This window comes from Triturus cristatus, chromosome 4_2 (genome assembly GCF_964204655.1).
Source record: "Triturus cristatus chromosome 4_2, aTriCri1.1, whole genome shotgun sequence".
Taxonomy (NCBI): domain Eukaryota; kingdom Metazoa; phylum Chordata; class Amphibia; order Caudata; family Salamandridae; genus Triturus; species Triturus cristatus.
The window spans coordinates 502,744,481-502,768,688 of NC_140586.1; the positions used below are offsets into that span (position 1 = coordinate 502,744,481).

At 46.3% G+C, this 24,208-nt stretch overlaps 1 protein-coding gene across 1 annotated transcript in view; it reads left to right on the top strand.

Annotated features, from left to right (window-relative positions):
• LOC146834616 (atrial natriuretic peptide receptor 1-like) overlaps positions 1 to 24,208 on the top strand; it is a 961,499-nt gene that overhangs the window by 242,322 nt on the left and 694,969 nt on the right. The window contains exon 7 of the mRNA XM_085602083.1: positions 23,171 to 23,273. Coding sequence (XP_085458209.1) covers positions 23,171 to 23,273 — 103 coding nt within the window. The remainder of the gene's footprint in view (positions 1 to 23,170; positions 23,274 to 24,208) is intronic.

Genomic DNA, 24,208 nt, shown 5'->3' on the forward strand with positions numbered 1-24,208 from the left:
TATAAAGGCAAATGCCCAATATTGTCATTAATTACTTAAATACGAAAAATGCATCAATGATCTATTCCACTTGTTTCTCATGTGAGACTATTACCTTAAATTGGCACCCGCTATTATTTGCTGTGCACTTCTCAAAGCATGTTAATATGCCAGATTGTATCAATCTCCATAAATGAAAAATGTTTTTTATTTTGAAAGGATAAATCAAGGTTGATTATTTTTTTAAATTTACTTTGGGTGGTGCAGCTGGGAACAATATTTGTGAATAACAGATACTTAATATATAACAGTTGACACATAGATACGGGCATCAAACATTGAAGTTTAATCATGTGTGCTGTGGCGATATTAGACAATCTCACTAATAGCCAGAATGGCACCAACTCCACACAAACGGTTTAGTAGCTTCAGACAGGGAAATAATTAAGTCCCCATATTGCATTGCTTAAGGCTTGACAGTAGGTTCACCTCCATAAACATATGGTACTCATAACTAAAAGATCTCCAAATACACGTACAGATTTTTTAACACATACTGTATGTCAATGAGTTTTGAAACTAAGACCTTGCATACTGTTTATAGAAAATGGTGTTAGTCCTCACTGGTGTTCAATCCATGCGGTATACGCGTATCCAGCATGAGAAGGAACGAGGACTCCAACTGCCTCAATCTTTTCTCCCTGTTGCCTCCCCGAAAATAAGGAGGAACTGCCCCTATTACGGAATAAGTTAGATCTTGTAACCTATTATTGTGAACTGTTTTAAAATGTCGTGCTACAGGATAATTTTCATCCGAGTTAACAATAGCACGCAGATGTTGGAGAATCCGGATAAAAACCGGAAGCTTGGTGCTGCCAATATACTTCAGTTGGCATGTACACTGCAGTTGATATACAGCGTAGTCAGTTCTACATGTGTAGTGTTCTTTTATACAAATTGGAGAATCACTAAAGGCTGTACAATATTCCGATAGGTTCAGACCAAATTTACATGCTCGGCATGACGAGCACTTAAGAAAACCCATCTGACCAACCAATTGGTTTTGGGCATGATCTCAGGGCATGTCTTAACAAGTGCATCCCTCATAGAGGGTGCCCTCCTGAAAGTTATAGCGGGAAGTTTTGGCAACAAGAATCTCAGAGTTAAATCTGTCAAGACAATAGGCCAATGTTTGTAAATAATGTGTCTTATGTTTTTTTCTTGTCTACTAAATGTAGTAATAAGGCGGATAGTTTGAATTGTTTCTGGAGTGGGCTCATCTTGTGTTGAATTGATGAGGCTCTTTTTGGAAATTAAACATGATTCTCGTGGTTGCGAGTTAGCTTTGTCCAAAGCCTTGGTTAAGTCTGAATATACATAACCTCTCATCAAGAATCGTGAAAAAGCCTCTTTCTGACACTTAACTAGATCTAATTCTAGACTACAAATGCGTCTTATACGGAGAAATTCTCCGTATGGGATACTTTGTATTAAGTGACGCGGATGGGCACTACTGGCATGTAGGATGGAATTGCCAGCAGTGCCCTTCCTATGCAGTCGAGTTTGAAGATGGTTCTCATGTATGTATACCTCAACATCTAGAAATTCTACCTTATTTGTATTGATAGAAGCTGTGAAATGGAGATTCATGGAATTAGTATTGATAGACGAAACAAACTCCTTAGCTTCACCTTCTGTACCCTCCCAAATAACAAATATGTCATCAATATATCTGCCATAATATCTCACATGATCCTCCCAGGCCTGTTTATGTTGCACTTTGAGGACGTGTTCCTCCCACCACCCTACCAGCAAACAAGCATAGGTAGGTGAGAAACACGCTCCCATCGCAACACCCCTCAATTGTTTATGGGGAATTTTGTTGAAGAAAAAGAAGTTGTTGTTCAGACATAGCTCGATCATCTGGAGCAACATGTTATTATGTTCTTTGAAGCCTATGTTGCGGTTGTTGAGAAAGTATTCTACTGCTGTTAAGCCTTGTGAATGGTGAATGCATGTATATAGTGATGTGATGTCTAAAGTCATCAAACACCAATCACTATGCCATTCTATTTGGTTGATCTTCATCAGAAAATCACCAGTATCCCTTATGAAGGAAGATAGATTCATCATATGCGGTTGAAGGAAATAGTCCACATATTGGGAAATGGCCTCTAGTACGTTGTTTCTTGCAGATATTATTGGTCTAGCCTCAACAGGAGATATTCCCTTGTGTACCTTAGGGATAAAGTACATTACCAGGGTTGTAGGGAAATCATTTTAAAAAAAGAGAAATTCCTTTTTAGTAATCAGCCCCTGTCGTTTCCAAGTTAGTAGATTCTTTGTAACAGTTTCCTTTACCCGATTCAAATCCAGTTTACTAGCTTTTGCATAACAATTGGTATCTGATAAATGTCGATCAGCTTCCCTCAAATAATCCACCCTTGGCCATAAAACAATGTTACCTCCCTTGTCGGCACTCATCACAACAACATCATGTTTGCTTTTCAATTTATTGATCAAGGCCCAGTACTTTTTTGTCTGATAAGTACATTTAGTGTATCCATGAAGGACCGATGTTTGTAATTTCTTCAAATCGTTGATGACCATATCACTGAAAATGTCCACACTGTCTTTGGACATCAATGGATAAAAAGTAGATTGGGGACAAAAGGGACTAGCAGCCGCCATGTCCGTGTTGACTCCCAATTCAAAGGATTCATCCAAGTTACCATCTTGTCCTGTGTTAGTGTTGCCGGCAAGAGATTGTACAACCCCCAGTATCGAAATATCAGCCACTGTCAAATTTGATGAACTAGAAATATCGCCACTGTTAATTGCAGATGGTTTGCTAAGTTGGAAATGCTTGCGAAGTTTAATCTTGCGGATAAACTTATAGATATCCACACGGGAGTGTTTATATGAGAAGTTTGACTCAGGGCAATAAGATAACCCCACTGTCAGTAACTGTTGTTCCGCTGTTGTTAAAGTCAAATTGGTCAAATTTATAATGGTATTATCCTGTTGTGTTAGCGGTTCCGTTTCCACCAACCTCTGCCCCTGTTGCCTCTTGCTGTGCCCCCGCTTCCGCCTCTCCCGGCGGGATTTGCTGGCGCTGATGGCATGATGCTCTGTCTGTTCCTGGGGCGCAACGTGGCTCGCCTGTCCATAGTTAAAAAATTCAGTTCTTCCCCCAGTGTATGTTTAACAGCCTCCTCTGTGTTACTCTGTATGGATGCCCCACTGGTACCTTCTTCTGAATCATAACTAGTTAGCGAATCTGTGTCTCCCATGGCAGAGTCATCACCAGTTGTACCAGGTGTTACTTTTATCTGTTCTGTTTGAGCCAACTTTTTAACGTTGTCGAATTTTCGTGAAAAAGTAAAAACTCTGCCAAACAAGTAATCATCCCTATCACGGGTGAACTTAAAGGCTTTCCGAGTTTTAATTACAGATTCGTGGTTTTTTAATCTTGACTCAATATCCAATCTGCTTTTAGCAATCAACTCTTTCTGTTCACTCCTCGCCAAGATAATATTCAGTTTATATATATATATATATATATATATATTACCTACTGGCAGTCGCCAGTAGGTAGATATAGTTAGGACCTATTTTCCATAGGAAATCCGCAACATTCTATTTGGAATAACGTTGGCGCCGATTGCCGAATCTTCGCGAAATTCTCCAAACTTTTGGCCAGCTCTGGTCCGCTCCTATTCTATTTTGCCCCCGGGGGCGTCATTTTAAAAAAAAGTGTGGGGGGTCCCAATCCCCCCACACTGCCCCGGGGACCGCCACCCCCCGGGGCTTCATTATAAATGGGTGGGGGGGCTCAAAGGCCCCCCAAGCCATGGGGACCGCCACCCCCAGGGCTTTAAGTTAATGTATGCGGGGGGTCATGGCCCCCCCAAGCCCCGGGGACCACCACCCCCCAGGGCTTTAAATTAAGTGGGAGGGGGGCCACACGGCCCCCCCCTGGAGCCAATGATGGCCCTGGGGACCGCCATCCCCCAGGGCCGGCTCCTGCAGTGTCCCGGGGTGCCCACCCCCGGGACACTGCTGTTTGCAATGACAGGGCAGGAGCCTCGCGGTTCCCGCCCTGTCATTGCAAACTGCTTTGCTTCATTGAAGCGAGAGCAGGGAAACCTGCTCTCGCTTCAATGAAGCAAAGACGGTTGCTTTTCCACATGGGGAGCAGCATGTTAGCTGCTCCCCATGTGGAAAAGCAATGCCGGCTCCCGCAGGAAGCGGGAGCCGGCTGGGACCGTGGGGGATTGGAACCCCCCCACAGTCCCCAACGAGATGGCCAGGCCCCGGGGGAATGGGGTCCCCGGGGCCAGTAGTGGCCCGGGAGGGGGGCCACGCGGCCCCCTCCTAAAAATTTAAAAAAAAAAAAAAAAACGGCCCCGGGGGATGGGGTCCCCGGGGCCTTTAGTGTCCACAGGAGGGGGGCTACGTAGCCCCCCTCCCTAAAACTATATATTTTGTTAAAAAAGGCCCATGCCCCGGGGGATGGGGTCCCCGGGGCAGATTAAGACCTCGGGAGGGGGGCCATGCGGCCCCCCTCCACACTTGTAAAATAAAAATAAAAATTAGGGGTAGGCCCTGGGGGATGGGGTCCCCAGGGCCAAAAACTAAGAAAAGGAAGGGGGGCTACACAGCTCCCCTTCTTAAAAAGAAAAAAAAAAACGGGATCGGGAGGAGGCCACGCCCCCTCCTTTCATCACTCTGCAAATGCGCCCCCTGACGCGTTTGCAGAGGGGGAACGAATTCCCCTTCAATACTGGGGGTCCCTGGGGGCCAACTAGCCCACCAGGGACCTCCAGTATGCACCAGGGGGCTGGGTTGCAGAGAGGAGTTCTGAGGCCACGCCCCTTTTTACACCTCTCTGCAACGCAGCTCTGTGGCGCTTACTGGAGGTACCTGGTGGGCTTGTTGGACGCCAGAGGACCTTAAGATTCAAGGGGACTTAATCTCCCAACTTAAAACGTGCCACGGGGTGCATTTGCACAGTTGTGAAGGTAGGGTGCGGGGCCTGAGGTGATACTGTGCCAACACGCCCTATGGCGCATTTTAAGTTGGGGAATTCATTTCTCTTCAATTCAGAGGTCCCCTAGGGGACAACTAGCCCACTAGGTACCTCCACTAAGCGCCACGGAGCTGCGTTGCAGAGTGTTGTAAAAGGGGGTGTGGCCTCCGAACACCTCTCTGCAATGCAGCTCCCTGGTGCATACTGGAGGTACCCGGTGGGCTAGTTGGCTGCCAGGGGACCTCAGGATTCAAGGGGACTTAATCCCCCAACTTAAAACACCCCATGGGGCGCGTTTGCACAGTGGTGATTGTAGGGGGCGGGGCCTGAGGTGATATGTGTGCAAACTCACCCTGTGGCGCGTTTTAAGTTGGGGAATTAATTCCTCTTCAATCCTGAGGGTCCCTGGTGACCAACTAGCCCACCAGGTACCTCCAGTAAGCGCCACGGAGCTACGTTGCAGAGTGTTGTAAAAAGGGGCGTGGCCTCTGAATATCTCTCTGCAATGCAGCTCCCTGGCGCATACTGGAGCTACCTGGTGGGCTAGTTGGCCCCCAGGGGACCTCAGGATTGAAGAGGAATTAATTCCCCACCTTAAAACGCGCCACAGGGCGTGTTTGCACACGTCACCTCAGGCCCCGCCCCCTTCCTTCACCATTGTACAAATATTCCTCTAAAATCAGCCGAACTACGAATTCCGATTTACTCACCTGTAATCAGGAGAGAACCCAGTGCTGCATCTTTTAGCCCAGCACTGACCCTGAAAAGTAATTCTAGGCATACTTACCAGTACCTTGTATTTCATTCCATAGGAATCCATTGTGTGGTTTTCAGCAGAAAAGTTTCTAAGTGTCCATTTTTGAAACGTACAAATATTCCTGTAAAATCAGCCGAATTATGAATTCCGAGTTACTCACCTGTAATCAGGAGAGAACCCAGTGCTGCATCTTTTAGCCCAGCACTGACCCTGAAAAGTAATTCTAGGCATACTTACCAGTAGCTTGTATTTCCTTTCATAGGAATCCATTGTGTGGTTTTCAGCAGAAAAGTTCCTAAGTGTCCATTTTTGAAATGTACAAATATTCCTGTAAAATCAGCTGAACTACGAATTCCAATTTACTCACCTGTAATCAGGAGAGAACTCAGTGCTGCATCTTTTAGCCCAGCACTGACCCTGAAAAGTAATTCTAGGCATACTTACCAGTAACTTGTATTTCCTTCCATAGGAATCCATTGTGTGGTTTTCAGCAGAAAAGTTCCTAAGTGTCCATTTTTGAAATGTACAAATATTCCTGTAAAATCAGCTGAACTACGAATTCCAATTTACTCACCTGTAATCAGGAGAGAACTCAGTGCTGCATCTTTTAGCCCAGCACTGACCCTGAAAAGTAATTCTAAGCGTACTTACCAGTAACTTGTATTTCCTTCCATAGGAATCCATTGGGTTGTTTTCAGCAGAAAATTTTCAGAGTCCATTTTTGAAACGTACAAATATTCCTCTAAAATCAGCCGAACGGGGGCGTGGCCAAGATGGCGGGGTGAGCGGACGTCTTCTCGACCGGCTCCCGCTCCTCCAGGCCTCCAGACCTAGTTAAATCGCAGCTTCTCCCCCCCACGCAGGGGGGGGAGAAGACGCAGGGGAGCCGTCGGAGCACGAAGGGAGGCTGTTTTGAGGAGCCGCATGTACGCGGCGCCCGCCGGACGGCGGAGACGGCATCACCGACAGGAGGCGGAGCTTCAGGCCGGGCCCCGGGAGAGCGTGCCCGGCCGCCAGACTACGGGAGCGCTGAGCCCAGCGACGCGGCCTCCGGCTTCGGGACGAGGCCCGCCGACGCCAGACAGAGGAGGGCAGCATTGGCCGGGTGAAGAGAGCACACCAACAGCGGCATATTGCGGGGCGAGCTGACACCGCTGGCCGCGTGCTCAGATCTGGGCTCGCCACGAGGACGTCCGCACGTGGAGCGGCGGCCGGACCACAAAGCCCCAAGGTCGCGGCGGAACCCGAGAGGCAGTGTGGGGCACCGGTGAGGTGCGGCGCAGCAACGGCCAGCGCCCAGAGGACGGCAGGCGAGTAGCTTTCCGGACGGCGGCCTTCCCCGGAGTGGCCAGCGGACCCAACAGAGCGGAGCTGCCGGGACTGCACCCATCCACACAGGCGGCGGCGGCGGACGGACAGTGATACGGTGCACTGCGGAGGACGGGAGTGGATTGGTGGCCCCCGTTTTCCTTTCCGTCCCCCCCGACCTCAGTCGGACACGGCGGGAGCAGAGGAACACCGAGTGGAGCATGAGCCGGGGCGGCCCGGTGGACAAGTAAGACTGGCGGGGTAGAAGGCCTAGACTCTGCAACAGCCGGGCTCCCCCGCGCGCCGGGTCGGGAGGAGGTCGCCGAGGGGGAGCTAGTCCACAGCATAGAGCACCTCCAACGGCCGGGGGACGAGGCCTGAAGCGCAGCACCCACGCTAGAAGGAGGAGAAGGCCACGTGGACGGCGGAGTAGGGGTGGGTGGAGGACACGCAGACGCGCGGAGCCGGAGCAGGGACCCCGGCAGGGGCCTAGCGGCGCGGACATGGCAGGCAGTAAAGGAGGGAAGAAAGGAGAACGCACCCTCCCCGAACTGTTGAACCGCCACCCGCAGAGAGTGGACAGGGGACAGCAGTCGCCCCACGCCTCCAGGAGTGCCCCGGACCCCAACGGGGGAGAACCTCCACTCACCAGGTCCTTTATGGAATCCCTCTTCGGATCCCTGCGGGAAGATTTCCAAACTCTAAAGAAAGAAGTAGCCGGTGAAGTACGGGAGATCCGCCGAGAGGTGGACGGATTGGGCGAACGGGTGGCCACGGCGGAAGAGGCAGGCCAACGGAGGGACGAGGAGGTTGAACAACTCCAACAGGAGGTGCTGAGACTCAGAGATCAGCAGATTGACCTTCAAGCACATGCCGAGGACCTTGAGAATAGGGCTCGGCGAAACAACATACGGGTTCGCGGAGTCCCATCTGCAGAGGAGGGTACAGACGTGGCAGGTTACTTGAGAGGCCTGTTCCGAGAGGTTCTGGGGGAGCTGGAGGACTTTCCCATCCGCATAGACAGGGCGCACAGAGTAGGGGCACTGCGGAGAGCATCCATGCCTCCCCCGGACATTCTGGCTTACCTCCCGGACTACCCGCTCGAGGAGCGTATCATGGCGGAGGCTCGGGAGCGGCAGCCCCTGACTTTCCGGGGACACTCGGTGGCATTATATCAGGACCTGTCGGCCATCACGCTCCAGAAACGGAAGACATTTAAGATAGCCACCGACTTCCTGAGAGAACACCGAACGCCTTACGCCTGGGGCCACCCCTTTAGACTTATTTTCAGATGGAATGGAACCCTGCATCGATTACGCTCCCTTCAGGAAACATGTGGGGTCCTGGGCCTCACCGCTGGGGAGGAGGACATTGTCTCACAACGCCGGGGGCGCTCTGGAGAGGATGGATGGCAGCGGGTGGCCGGGCGGCGATCCCGGGATCGGCGAGCCCGGCCGGACTCTCCCACACGGGGGGCAGGTATGGCCGACGCGGTGTCGGCGGTGGCCGAGACCACTGGCTCTGGCGATGTTGCGCTGACGGCGTAAGGAAACTCCGGGGGGAGATCACCATAGCCAACTTCTAATGCAGGTTTGGGGGCTGGGAGGGGTGGGGGGTCGCGGGGAGGGGACAGTGGCTGGACGTCCACTTCGGAACTTCTCCATAGGCTGGTTCCCCTGGGAACTCGACTTGGACTATTGAGGGATGGGGTTTGGTATTGGGGGAGGAGGGAGAGAGGAGGGGGATTCAGGGGTGTTGGGGGGTTGTTGTGGTTGGGGTTTGGGGGTAGTTTCGGGGTGTTTTGAGGGGGAGCAGGAGGAGGGAGGGAGGGAAGGGGGCCCGGGGGCGGGGTGGGCCGGGGGGGGGACCCAGGGAGGGAAGGGAGGGAGTCCAGTGCGTTAGCGGATCACGAGCCGCAGGGAGGGCCTCTGCGACACGGCTGCTTGGCCCACAGGTGACCTATGCTATCCCTATAGTTTCTCAACATGCCACCAGTGACTCTTAAGATTGTGACGCTCAACGTCCGGGGCCTCAATACCCCAGTTAAACGGCGCGCGGTACTGTCCCTGTTAGAAGGCACCCAGGCTGATATATGTCTCCTCCAGGAGACTCACCTCCTGCCCAGAGATTGCCACAGACTGCGCTCACATAAATTCCCGACACAATTCTTCTCATCAGGCAATACTAAGACAGCGGGGGTTGCGATCCTGGTAGCTAGGACTTTTAGGGGAGAGGTCCTCCACAAAGTAGCGGAACAAAAAGGCCGGCTGTTGGCATACCGGTGTAGAGTGGGGGATCTTCATTTCACGATGGGATCCCTCTACAGCCCGAACGATCAACAGGAGCGCTTTCTCCACGCGGCGCTGGGGGAGATCACGGCCACACCAGACAGGCACATTATAATAGGGGGGGACTTTAATATGGTCTTTAGCTCGGAGCTTGACAGATCAGCACACCGTTCACCTCAGGCCAGTGAATTCTCGGCCGGGTGCAAGGCGCACCTGTCCGACATGGACCTTCATGATCTATGGCGCAGCCAGCACCCCACGGCGCGGGAGTACTCATACTATTCACACGCACACAAAACTTACGCGAGACTGGACCACCTACTGGTCACTGGGCCAGTTCGCACCCTGGCCACCGGGTCGGAGATGGGAGTGATCTCCTTGTCGGATCACGCCCCAGTTAGCGCTACGCTTAGCCTACCGCCGGTCTCCTGCCCCCCACGGGTGTGGCGTCTGCGCGACGCCTTACTACACAGGCGAGCGGTTGTCTCAGATATTTCTAACAAGATTCGGGAATATCAATCCCTTAATGATGAATCGGACACATCTCGAGCGACCCACTGGGCTGCTCTGAAGGCGGTACTCCGGGGGGAATTTATTGCTATCTCGTCGGCGGATAACAAGGACCGGCGGCATAAACGGGAAGAACTCACTCAAAGGGTACGGGAGCTAGAACAGATGCACTGAGGAACAGGCGCTCCTAGGATATGGCGCCAGCTTAAGGCGGCGAGGAAACTCTTGACAGCTTTAGATATGGACCGCGCCGAATACGCGGCCTTGCGTATACGGCACGCCTATTACACAGTGGGGGACAAATGCTGGCGGCTGTTGGCGACTAGGCTTCAGGTGGCCCGACAGAAACAGATAGTGAAAGAAATCTCCGACCCTGCGGGTCGGTTGGTCACGGATGATGCGCAGATAGCGGAAACTTTTCGGAGGTTTTACGCTGACCTCTACACCGGGGACCCCCTGGACGAATCCGCGATGACGAAGTACCTAGACTCGGTTTCACTGCCTTCCTTGTCCCCTACCCAAGCGGTGGATCTAGACCGGGACATACGGGTGGAGGAAGTGATCTCCGCCATTGCCAACCTCAAGCACGGCAAATCTCCTGGGCCGGACGGCTATACGCCCCTTTTCTATAAAACGTTCTGCGGGTTGCTGGCCCCACTCCTCACGCGCCTTTTTAACTCGTTCTCGGAGCCGGGCGCCATCCCACCGGACCTGCTGCGGGCCTCCCTCGCGGTCATTCCCAAGCCGGGGAAGGATCGGGCGCAGTGTGGGTCCTATCGGCCAATTTCTCTTCTAAATATAGATCTCAAACTATATACCGGGATCCTGGCGTCCCGATTGGCCCCTCACTTACCGGGACTCGTGGACCCGGACCAGGCGGGCTTTGTCCCGGGTCGGCAGACGGTGGACAATACCAAGAGGATTGTTCATCTTATAGAGAAGGCGTCTCGGATTCCGGGGGAGAGGATGCTTCTCTCGATAGACGCCGAAAAGGCGTTCGACCGAGTTCACTGGCCGTACTTGGAGCGGGTGTTATTGAAGGCGGGGCTGGGGGACCGGTTCCGACGCCAGATCCTCAATTGCTATAAACTCCCGACGGCGGTGGTACGGGTGAACGGTTACAGCTCTGGGAGCTTTGCCATCGAGAGAGGAACGAGGCAGGGATGCCCGTTGTCCCCTCTCCTCTTCGCTCTGTACATGGAGCCTTTTGCTCAACGGATACGTGACAACCCAGCTGTGAGAGGGGTGAAGTTTGGTGGCTTTACCCACGCTATTAGCCTGTATGCTGACGATGTCATCTTGTCCCTAGAGGACCCACTCCAGGCCCTTCCGGCCAGTATTGCAGAGCTGACCGCCTTTGCGGAGGTGGCGGGCTTTAGGATGAACGTGGGGAAATCGGTGGCATTGGACCTGTCTCTTAAATCGGCAACTCGCGCCCACTTGCGGGACCGGTTCCCGATAGTCTGGTCAATGGACCTGGTACCGTATTTGGGGATCCAACTGGCCCCCACGGTCCCCGCGATGGTAGCGGCTAATTACCTCGCCTTGGGCAGGAAGGTCCGGGACGAGATGGGCCGATGGGGCCGCGGCACCCTCTCGTTGCTAGGTAAAATAGCGGCCGTAAAAATGACGATCCTGCCCCAGATACTGTACCTGTTCCGAGCGCTCCCAGTGCAGCCACCAGTCGGCTGGATTCAGCAGATGCAATCAGACCTGGGGCGTTTTATTTGGCAGGGCAAGCAGCCTAGGATGAGGAGAGCTCTCTCAATGTTGGCGCCGGAGGCGGGGGGGTCTGGGAATTCCGGATCTCCGTAAGTACTATCAAGCGGCACAACTACGGTACCTGGTAGAATGGAGCAGATGGGAATCGGACAAGCACTGGCTCTTCCAGGATCAGGCGGTGGCCGGTCGCCCACTACAGGAAATACCGTTCTTACGAAGGGCTCACCGACCGGCAAACCTCTACGCCTCTTATATTACAAGGGTGCCGTTGCGGGTATGGGATGCTACCTATGCCCTGCAGGGTCTGACGACCTTCCCATCGCCGCTAACTCCCTTGATAGATAACCCCGACTTCACCCCGGGCATGGAAGGAAGAGCCTTTGGTCACTGGCGTGAGGCGGGCTGCAGGGCCCTATGCCACATGTATGATTCGGAGGGGGTTATCCCCTTCACGCACTTCCGACAGGAATACACCTTTCCGGAGACCGAGAGGCTACGCTATTTGCAGGTTCGCCACTGGGCCATGAATCCTCAGGTGCGGGAAACGGCGAATCGGAGACTCCTTCCCTACGAACGCTGGCTCCAATCCCGCACGACCGACGCAAAGCTCATAACTGACCTGTATCGATTCCTCCAGCTTCCCGCCTCGCACTTTCACAACCCAGGGAGGGAACGATGGGAGAGAGAGTTGGGAAGGCCCTTGAGCACTAAAGAGTGGGAACAAGTAGCATATAGATCCAGACACTCGGCATACCACACGGGCCTCACTGAAACCCTCACGAAAGTCTCCACATATTGGTATTACACCCCGGAACGCATACACGACATGGACCACAGTAAAGATGCCAGCTGTTGGAGGGGGTGTGGACGAGTGGGTACATTGACACACATTCTGTGGGATTGTCCGCTCCTGGGTTCCTACTGGAAAGAGGTGATAGACGAGGTTGACCGTCATTTCAGTATTGAGCTGCCACGTTTCCCCGCCTATGTCTTATTGGGCCTCCCAAACAGCCTGATGTACCCGTTAAAATCCCGCAGAGGTAGGCAGATAGCCATCGCATTGGGATCGGCGATACAGAACATCTTAGCACACTGGCGCACCACGACACTCCCCACGGTTACGGATTGGCTCCACAGACTGTGGCATGTCTTGGGCATGGAGAAGATGTCACTTACGGTGGCGGGGGATGTGGAGCAGTTCCCTGAGATTTGGCAGCCGTTTCAGTCTCTACTGGTTGCGGAGTTTCGAGAGCTGACATGCCCGAGATACCTCCGACTCCTGCGGCTCACCTCGCAGGAAGATTAGGCCTTCGGAATAGACGCAGAGCCGGGACCTGGAGGGAGGGGGTGACAGAAGGAGACAGGGAGATCTGACATACGCACTGGACGGAGGGAGGGTTGGGGGGGGTGTGGGAGTTGGGGGGGGGTTTCTTCTCTATTTGAGTGTTGGGAGTGGCTGCTCCTGGGGGACAGCGGCGCCGGCGAGCCCCCTACTCGGCATAGCGAACGGGCCTTCTAGCGTTGCAACCTTTTGGGCCAATGACTTCAGGAGGGGGGTCTCCCTTATTCTATACTACAGGCTTCCCATGAAGGAACAGTCCTCCGGCAGAGGCTGCGTGGGAGTGGGTGTGTCCTTGTCCTCCTGGTTAGAAACGCGGCCGGCCCAGAAGGGTTGTAGGCGACATGCTGTGTTAGAGCTCATACTGTTCGATATGTCCCCAACGCTGCTACCGTGCTGCTATCACTTTGTGACATTCGCCGGCCCGTTGGGTTGTAGGCGCCAAATGCTTATGCCACTCTTGACACTCTTCAATAATAAAAAAGTTTTAAACCTAAAATCAGCCGAACTACGAATTCCGATTTACTCACCTGTAATCGGGAGAGAACCCAGGGCTGCATCTTTTAGCCCAGCAATTACCCTGAAAAGTAATTCTAGGCGTACTTACCAGTAACTTGTATTTCCTTCCATAGGAATCCATTGTGTGGTTTTCAGCAGAAAAGTTTTTAAGTGTCCATTTTTGAAACGTACAAATATTCCTGTAAAATCAGCCGAACTATGAATTCCGATTTACTCACCTGTAATCAGGAGAGATCTCAGTGCTGCATCTTTTAGCCCAGCACTGACCCTGAAAAGTAATTCTAGGCATACTTACCAGTAACTTGTATTTCCTTCCATAGGAATCCATTGTGTGGTTTTCAGCAGAAAAGTTCCTAAGTGTCCATTTTTGAAATGTACAAATATTCCTGTAAAATCAGCTGAACTACGAATTCCAATTTACTCACCTGTAATCAGGAGAGAACTCAGTGCTGCATCTTTTAGCCCAGCACTGACCCTGAAAAGTAATTCTAAGCGTACTTACCAGTAACTTGTATTTCCTTCCATAGGAATCCATTGGGTGGTTTTCAGCAGAAAATTTTCAGAGTCCATTTTTGAAACGTACAAATATTCCTCTAAAATCAGCCGAACTACGAATTCCGATTTACTCACCTGTAATCAGGAGAGAACCCAGTGCTGCATCTTTTAGCCCAGCAATTACCCTGAAAAGTAATTCTAGGCGTACTTACCAGTAACTTGTATTTCCTTCCATAGGAATCCATTGTGTGGTTTTCAGCAGAAAAGTTTTTGTGTCCATTTTTGAAACGTACAAATATTCCTGTAAAATCAGCCGAACTATGAATTCCGATTTACTCACCTGTAATCAGGAGAGATCTCAGTGCTGCATCTTTTAGCCCAGCACTGACCCTGAAAAGTAATTCTAAGCATACTTACCAGTAACTTGTATTTCCTTCCATAGGAATCCATTGTGTGGTTTTCAGCAGAAAATGTTCTAAGTATCCATTTTTGAAACGTACAAATATTTCTCTAAAATCAGCCGAACTACGAATTCCGATTTACTCACCTGTAATCAGGAGAGAACCCAGTGCTGCACCTTTTAGCCCAGCACTGACCCTGAAAAGTAATTCTAAGCGTACTTACAAGTAACTTGTATTTCCTTCCATAGGAATCCATTGGGTGGTTTTCAGCAGAAAATTTTCAGTGTCCATTTTTGAAACGTACAAATATTCCTCTAAAATCAGCCGAACTACGAATTCCGATTTACTCACCTGTAATCAGGAGAGAACCCAGTGATGCATCTTTTAGCCCAGTACTGACCCTGAAAATAAATTCTAGGCATACTTACCAGTAACTTGTATTTCCTTCCATAGGAATCCATTGTGTGGTTTTCAGCAGAAAAGTTCCTAAGTGTCAATTTTTGAAATGTACAAATATTCCTGGAAAATCAGCTGAACTACGAATTCCAATTTACTCACCTGTAATCAGGAGAGAACTCAGTGCTGCATCTTTTAGCCCAGCACTGACCCTGAAAAGTAATTCTAAGCGTACTTACCAGTAACTTGTATTTCCTTCCATAGGAATCCATTGGGTGGTTTTCAGCAGAACATTTTCAGAGTCCATTTTTGAAACGTACAAATATTCCTCTAAAATCAGCCGAACTACGAATTCCGATTTACTCACCTGTAATCAGGAGAGAACCGAGTGCTGCATCTTTTAGCCCAGCACTGACCCTGAAAAGTAATTCTAGGCGTACTTACCAGTAACTTGTATTTCCTTCCATAGGAATCCATTGTGTGGTTTTCAGCAGAAAAGTTTTTAAGTGTCCATTTTTGAAACGTACAAATATTCCTGTAAAATCAGCCGAACTATGAATTCCGATTTACTCACCTGTAATCAGGAGAGATCTCAGTGCTGCATCTTTTAGCCCAGCACTGACCCTGAAAAGTAATTCTAAGCGTACTTACCAGTAACTTGTATTTCCTTCCATAGGAATCCATTGTGTGGTTTTCAGCAGAAAATGTTCTAAGTATCCATTTTTGAAACGTACAAATATTTCTCTAAAATCAGCCGAACTACGAATTCCGATTTACTCACCTGTAATCAGGAGAGAACCCAGTGCTGCATCTTTTAGCCCAGCACTGACCCTGAAAAGTAATTCTAAGCGTACTTACCAGTAACTTGTATTTCCTTCCATAGGAATCCATTGGGTGGTTTTCAGCAGAAAATTTTCAGTGTCCATTTTTGAAACGTACAAATATTCCTCTAAAATCAGCCAAACTACGAATTCCGATTTACTCACCTGTAATCAGGAGAGAACCCAGTGATGCATCTTTTAGCCCAGCACTGACCCTGAAAAGTAATTCTAGGTGTACTTACCAGTAACTTGTATTTCCTTCCATAGGAATCCATTGTGTGGTTTTCAGCAGAAAATTTTCGAAGTGTCTATTTTCACAAACTAAAAATATTCCTAAAAAATCGTCTGTATGACTTAAACACATTCTTTCAACTGTTTGCAGGAGGTTGGCCAGTGCTGGATCCAGGATCCACCACTGAGTAAGAAAAAGTAACGATAACACTACTTACCTGCTAAGTGAATTTTCTGCCGTAGGATAACATTGGTGATTCTATCTGAAAAAATTTCTAAGTGTCAACTTTTAAAATACAATAATATTCCTTAAAAATAACTACCGTAACCAAAACGCTTTTACTCAACTGTTTACAGGAGATGTCCAAGGACTGAATCTAGGATCCAGTCCTGTGGTTAGAAAAGTAATCCATAAAGTAACTAATTGCATTTGACTAGAAATTCACATTGAGCTCAATGTTGCATTGTGTTTGAAATTGTGTTGCCCATTGCAACAACTGTAACTACTGTACTTAAAAGTCTATTGCCTATTTGCAAAGTATTTAAACTAAAGTAATTCATTCTGAGAAAGTATATTATGTATTGTAATGTATAATGTAATTTAAAAAATAAAATATCTAAAAATAAACAGTTTACAAAATGTAGTAAATCAGTATCAAAATAATCAGTATAACAACTAATACATTAAAAATTGTTATTTACAAAACCTTTGAAATTCACTGAAAAAACCATAGGTTTCAGGCCTGATATAGTTAGGAATTAGCATTTAAAAAACCTTAGAAATTCACTGAAAAAACAATAGGTTTTAGGGGTGTTATAGTTACAGTTTTTGTAGAAAAATCTAAGTTTTCAAATCCAAAGTCAAAGGAAATACAGCACAATAATATATACACTGACTAATATGTGTCGAAAAAAATCACCACTATTTATTTTTCATAATATATATAAACAAATTTTACATATATATACACATATTTATATTTCAAATTTACATTTTACACCTTTTCTCTTTGCCCTACTAATCAATGAGGATGCTTTAAACACTTTTTCACACCAGCATTCCTTTGAAATGAAGATCACTCTTTTAAAGAAACTCAAAGGTCTATCTATTCCACCATATACTTATTGAGCATTCTTTATATCTGTTTGATCATATTAAAATTCATATGGGTGTCTTCAAATTATCTGTTGACGCGTTTCAGCCTTAATTATTTCAGGCCTCTTCAGGACTAGGGCAGTTGAATGTGCAACTTCGTAATTCAACCAAATGAAGAGCGGTTTATTCACATTTAAACCCAATTTCTAAGGGGCTTCTCCTCAATCTTTTTTTCTTTTTATACACCTTGCACCTTTTTAAACGATCTCAAAGCAGTATTTTCTTTTCATCAAAATGACAAATTCTTTCTGGCAACATCACTTTTATCTCGAAGTGTAGAGCTCTTATTCCTCTCTCCTTCCACCGCGTTCTCCACTCATGTAGCCGCCTGATGACATCTCAAATGACATCACTGATGACATCACTGATGCCATCATCCACGTGACAATCAGATACACCTCATCATACACTAGTATAACCTTTCATCACTCACTGTAAAATACAGAGTGCCAAATTTAAAACCATTGACACACCAATACAAGTTTCTAAACACCCACTCAGTGATTCCTAGATCTATACACACATCTAATCACTTACCTATAGATTCACTCATACATGCTGTCAATGATCAATAGAACTCTATAACTTATACACCTATATTGACATTACACACCAGCACACATCCTAATCACTTATGAAGTCATCCTACTCACTTATGCAAACAATGGATCATACTTACTTTTACTTAGCTATACACTTATAAAAACACAATTTGATCTATTCATATAGATAATAACTCATACTTAGTGTGTTATAAAAACACTATTACAAGTATACAGTTATCCATACAGTCACTCATACAATCACTGAGTCTTATGTATACTTATTTATATACAACAACTGACATATAGACTGGCTTTTATTTTCCTAGTTTTTTGGACATGTACCATTGAGACATATATTGGCTCATCGCCACACCCATAAAGATATTCACTCACCCAAACAACTGTTATAACATGTAGTTTTAACTTCATATACCTACTGAATCAACTATTCACACATCTTTGGGCAATCACACACCCCCCACCGAACCACACACACATTCACTCTCCCATACAAATACTCAGTTAACTAATCAATAAATAATATAGACTTTCACATAGCTAGTAACCAACTGGAGAAGCAGTTAACACAACAACTGACAAAGTGATAGAGATATTCACACAGTTTAGTCACTATCCAATATATTTAGTGAGACACTATAAATTAGTCAAGTAAACAGTCGATCACACTGCTACTAAATCCTCCATCCAGATATTTATATTTATATATCCACTCATTCTTCAATGCAAATTGCGATATATATAATAAATATTTAAATAACGAACCAAACCACATTCACTGGATGATGTCATCAGTGATGTCATCAGTGATGTCATTTGAGATGTCATCAGTGATGTCACTGACCATGTCATGAATGATGTAATATGTGACATGATCAGCAGTGGATTGCGGGCGCGCGAGATGTAGTTAGTACAACTAACTATATCGGAGGAATTTCAATGGTTTTGTTCGAGTGAAATGTCCAGCTAACTATAACACCCCTAAAACCTATTGTTTTTTCAGTGAATATATATATGGATGTGTCTATGGGAGCTGGATTGTTTGTTCATTTTGATTGCAGCGCTGGCGGTCTTGGCGCTGCTCACGGAACACCAGTCACTTGAGGCTCTCCCTTCGGACCACTGGTGTGTGAAGGAGTACGGGAGTACTAATTGGAGAGCCCCCAACTCGGCAGCCAGTAAGAGGAATGAGAATGACAGCGGTGGGAGACTAGTGTCCAGGAGAGGGGCCGTTTTTACAACTGTCAGCACAGGGTCTGTACCTTCTAAGCAAGAAATGCCTCACCCAGGAGAATGGCGCCTGTTGGTGACTGGGCACTGCTGACGCCTATGCCGAAGCGGTGAGGTCAGTCCTGGCGTACACATCTTTATGCATCGGTCCCCTTCAACCTCGACATTATGTGTCTGATTTGAATCCATCTGTGCTGTTCATTATTTCAGACATTGACATTTCGGCCTCCAGTCCCGTTTATTTTTACCTTTGGTGTTACCTCCTGCAGTCGATCTGAACTGTGTTTGCGCACTTTATCGTTTTACAAGACTTAATAAATGGTATTATGGGACAGGTAGTTCAGTTGGATTAAGCGTGCAGCCCGGAGGTTGACACTGAAGTCGACAGCTCACACTTGGTGTGGAATTTGACCCCGAGGTGCGGATGCCAGTAATATGTGTTTCCCTGCCGTTTAATGACTGACTTGTCAATGTGCGAATTAAATAACATTTTTCAGTATTTAACAACATTCTTATGACAGAGGTATTAAGATTTCTGAACTGTGAAAGTTTCATTGGCTCGAATGAGCTTTTCGGATGTGAGGCAACTATGATTTGGACAATACAGCAACATAGCAGCAGTGTTCTTTTAATATTTTTATCAATGTTGGTTTTCAGTAAGCGACATATGAGATAAGCCTTGGCAGCATACTAGTTAATATGCACAATATACCAACCAATAGCAGATGACACACTCGATTGAGTAATGCTTTGACACAGTAAGAGCAGCATTGATCAAACAATGTAAAAATTGTAAATTTGCATTGCGCAATCATTGTTTATGTTTTTGTTTAAACTGCTTCAGTGCTGCTACTCTATTGCAGAGAGCATGATATCATTGCAGTGGGTGGTCAGTGTTTGAGCGTACTGTTAAATGTGTTTTCTATGTCTATTCTTACCTCAAGTGGGAAGGGCTATTTATATTGTGCAAATGATGGCGCCAAATAGATTGAAAAAGGCTTCTTGAAAGCCGAAACGCATATCGCTTATCTCAGGGGTTGAGGGTGGACCTGAGAAAATAAATTTTTGCTACATCTTGATTACCTCGTGTCCATTCCTTCGTCCATGGATGTGTCTATTGGAGCTGGATTGTATATATATATATATATATATATATATATATATATATATATATATATATATATATATATATATATATATATATATATTTATATATATATATGTGTGTGTGTGTGTGTGTGTGTGTGCGCTGCAGTGTTTTTGTCATATGTTGTGTATCTTGGGAAGACTGTATTGAGCGACATGGCCTTGAGTAATTGCTTTACAGAGGTATGCCAGCACCTGATAGTTTCCAAGCTCACTGTACCCAGAGAGCTTAGGAAAGAAGCTGACCTCTAGCTCAGAAAGGGTGGTCCAGGTTCGCCTCTGGAGAGGGAAAAGGAAGAACAAAGAATACTAAAAAGTTCCCCGACGGGCCTTAAAGAGTTTTGCAGGGAGGGATTCCCAGATCAGTTCTGAGCAGAAGAAGAGGAGGTTTGGTGGAAAGAAGCAATTGTTGCTGTATGTTGCCAAATGCAGGCCCTGTGCTTTGACTGTCTACCAACAGGGTACAAAGGAGGAAACTCTGTATAGAATAAGAAGCTACCCACATTTGGGCACTCCATAGGGGTGGCTAGTGTTATACTAGTGGTAGATTATTCCAAGGAGGATACTGTAGAGCATTTACCAGTTTCCCTAAGCCTGAAAGTCGACCAAGAAGGTAAGCTGATGAACCCTGAGGGTGATAGTTATCACTTCCAGGAGGTCAGAGAGAGTGAACCTGGTTGGGGTACCCGACTCATACTTCATCATGTGAGTGTCAAATTATGCCCAGGTTCAGGTCTACCGCTATCATTGGCACTTTGTGTTTTTTGATGCTATTGTCACTTGAATCTTTACAAATTTATACCTTCAGCTCCTCATATTGGATTGTTGTTATTTTGGTGTCATGTTGTTTAATACATTTGACTTCGGCACTTGGAGCCAGCAAGGGAGGAAAGGAAAATGGCCAGATGGGATCCCGAAGGACAACACTGATTTCTAGGCCCCTCTCCAGACCCTGGTCCTTAAGTCTTTTCGGGAATCTGGTTTTCCAGTGTCTTGGTCGGAATCACATATCGTGCCAATATTTAAAAAGGGAGACCGCAACTGCCACGCACATTATAGACCCATCTCCTTGCTGGATTCGCTGGTTAAGGTGGTGGGTCGTATTGTGCTGGACAGACTACAGGAGTGGGAAGATTGTAACAATATTCTGTCCGACTTTCAATATGGCTTTCGCCAGGGTGTTGGGACCACAGAGCAGGCCATCAATTTGAATTTGCTAGTGAGCAAGTACACACAAATAAAAGGGGGCAATCTGTTCCTGGCGTTTGTGGACTGGTCCTCCGCATTTGACTTTGTCGCTCATGATAAACTCTGGTCTATTATGGCCTCAATGGGTGTTGACTGTGCCATCGTCAATTTTCTTAGATACTTGTATTCAATGAGTTCTGTCAAGATTCAAAATGGTGTGAATGGCGAATGCATGAGCCCAGTTGACATTAAGAAGGGGGTCCGCCAGGGGTGCGTACTCACGCCGTTTTTATTTAATTTGTACATCAATGGCTTGGGCAGTACCCTTGTGGACTCCTGTATTGACCTGCCTCAAATCGGTAATAGGCCAGTACCAGTATTATTGTATGCGGATGACGCGGTGCTTATGGCCCGCACCCCTAAACGCTCTTCAGGAAATTTTAGATAAATTTGTACATTTTATCTAGAATTTGGGTCTTTTAATTAACATAGGTAAAACGTACGTAATGAAAGCTAGTCGAAAGTTAGCCAAGGGGCGCAATATTTCAATAGGAAATGAGATTTTACCTCAAACATTAACTTTCTCGTATTTAGAAATTTTATTCGATAGCAATGGTAACTGGAAAAGTGCAGTAAAATCGAGAAGAATGCAGTTCCTTAGATCAATTGCGGGTCTGAGTAACTTTTCTAGGATATTGGGACGTAAATTTCCCAGGGATATGTTGAGCATTTACAACCCCAAATGCCGGTCAATAGCAATGTACGGTTCTGAGTTGTGGGGACACGTAGCTGTTGATTCCTTGCAGCTGGTAGAAAATGGGTTTCTTAAAAACCATTTAGGGCTTCCAACCAGCTGTTCTAATTTTGTGTGTCACGCGGAATTGGGCGTAACCTATTTGGAAGGCTTGACAAGGGTGCAGCCAGTCGTCCTTTGGCGCAAGCTATGGACATGCATACGTTACAAAAGTGTATACACATAATTCCGAAGATGCTCTACACATGTGTCTTAGGAATTTATTGTTGACTCCTTACCAGAAAACGAATACATAGCGTGTCTATAACTTGGAGCCGTGAAGAAGTCCCTATTGGGACGAAACGCATTGGCTAAAAGAACTGTGAATATTGGATTTTTACCAACTTTAAATGTTCATCACAATAAAGAAATTAAGGAAATGAGAACACGCCTTGGCATATTCCTCTGATTGTCATAAATATTCAGTGTCTGAATGGACTTTAAATATCCATATGATTGATGGGTGCGGATTCCATATCCTTATATATAGATAGACTCAATTTTTCTAATTTGGTTTGGGATGCTAATTGTTTTACATTTTGCCTTTATTACTGTTTTGGTACTGCATAAGTACTTTACTCATTGCCCTCAGTTTAATATGTCTGCTTTGTGGCATAGCTTCCAGGGATTGGATACAACCTGTCAAGTGTTGTGATTATTCCTAGAAGAAGGTAATCGCCCCTCTTCCCAAATATTAATTCAGTTTCTTATATTAATGAATTCCGCTTAATTTCTTAGTGACGTATTGACCAGCTTCTTATATGTGTTACTTACACAAAGCAAACGTTTATCAGAACAATTTCAAATATGGTAAATTGGTTTGTAATCTAAATAGTGTAATTTTTCAAACCTTTAGTGGGACAAGAAAGCTGTATGTTAAAGATTTTCATAACAGGCAAATTTTAATGATGAAAACTGACCAGCTGCTTTTTAACTACTTTCTCGTTGTAGAAAGTCATGCAATAGGCATGGACTCTGGGTGCTGCTCACCTGTGATGTAATCATTGATTTTCTATATCCTGTTAGTTTTGATTTATCACAACTAAGGCAGGCAACTTTGAGAAGAAAGAAGATACCCCCAGGCATATGTATGTGTTTTATTGTACTACATTCTTTTGATGATTGACCACATCCTGTGCCTGATTATAGTGACCCATGGGTAGGTACAGTTGTTGTACATACACTCGCTGAAATAAATGAATTTTCCATTTCATGCATTTACATTGTAGGTGAGTTCTGGTAATCGCTAAAAACGAATCGATTTTTAATAGCTGTCAAATATGTTTAACTTTTTAGGTTGTCTTAATCAACTTGGGTGTTACTTCTCTAATAGCTCATATAAAAGTTGGAGCTATGCAAGCTGCTTTGGAATCAAAATCAACAGTTCTCAGTGCTCAAGGTATGCTTTTTTAACCTCAAACAATTTGATATTTTCCATTTCTTCAAACATATTATTAACAATTTTGAAATACATTGTTGAGTTCTTACTTTATCATCACAGTCATTCTTTTAAGAAATTGGGCCTCATTCCCTCTTGAAATGGAAAGCCATTGCCTTAAAACAAGAAAAATAGTGTACCATATTACCTTTCACACATCTCTTTCTTTTCCCTCTTCTCCCACATATGTAATTCTCTATCCCTTTTACTCTCCTTTACCAAAAAGCACAGATGGGGCTCAACCCATCATATGGGAGTGTATTCTTTGGATGTATTGAGTCAGTCAAGGGCTCAGAGTATTGGAGATTACTGGGGAGTAAGTAGGCCATAAGCTCCTCTTTCATCTGTCTCATTACAATCTTACAGTAAAACTACTAGATGTATATTCACTGTACCTGGATAATATGAAGCAGCCTGCTCCAATGTGTGATTCTTTTGTGATTTGGTAAAATTATTTTAAACGGTTTAAATAAAAAAAATAGTGTTCAAATAAGATTCCAATATTGTATATCTAGCTTCCCTATGATCCAATGCAGGTTTGAGGACCTAGTAGCATCCCAAACCATCTAATTTTTTGGCTGTAACTGAAACATTTTGTTTAGCAGTCATTTTGGAATGTGAGCAGTTGAGGCCTTTGGCCTTAAAGTGGGGAGTATGAGAATATAATGTAAACACCCTAATTCAGAAGGAGAGATGCTGCTGCTCCCTAGAGAATCTGAAAAAAACTTTTCTTGTGATAGGGGTTGTGGATCTTAATCCAGATCTGCAAACCGCATAAACTGACATTTTTTAGTGGGTCAGCAGACTCGATTCCAAGCTTCAATATTCAAACATGCACAATTGAATCCACCATTTAAAAAATAGAAAGTCTAACCTTTGTGACTATGAACCCAAAG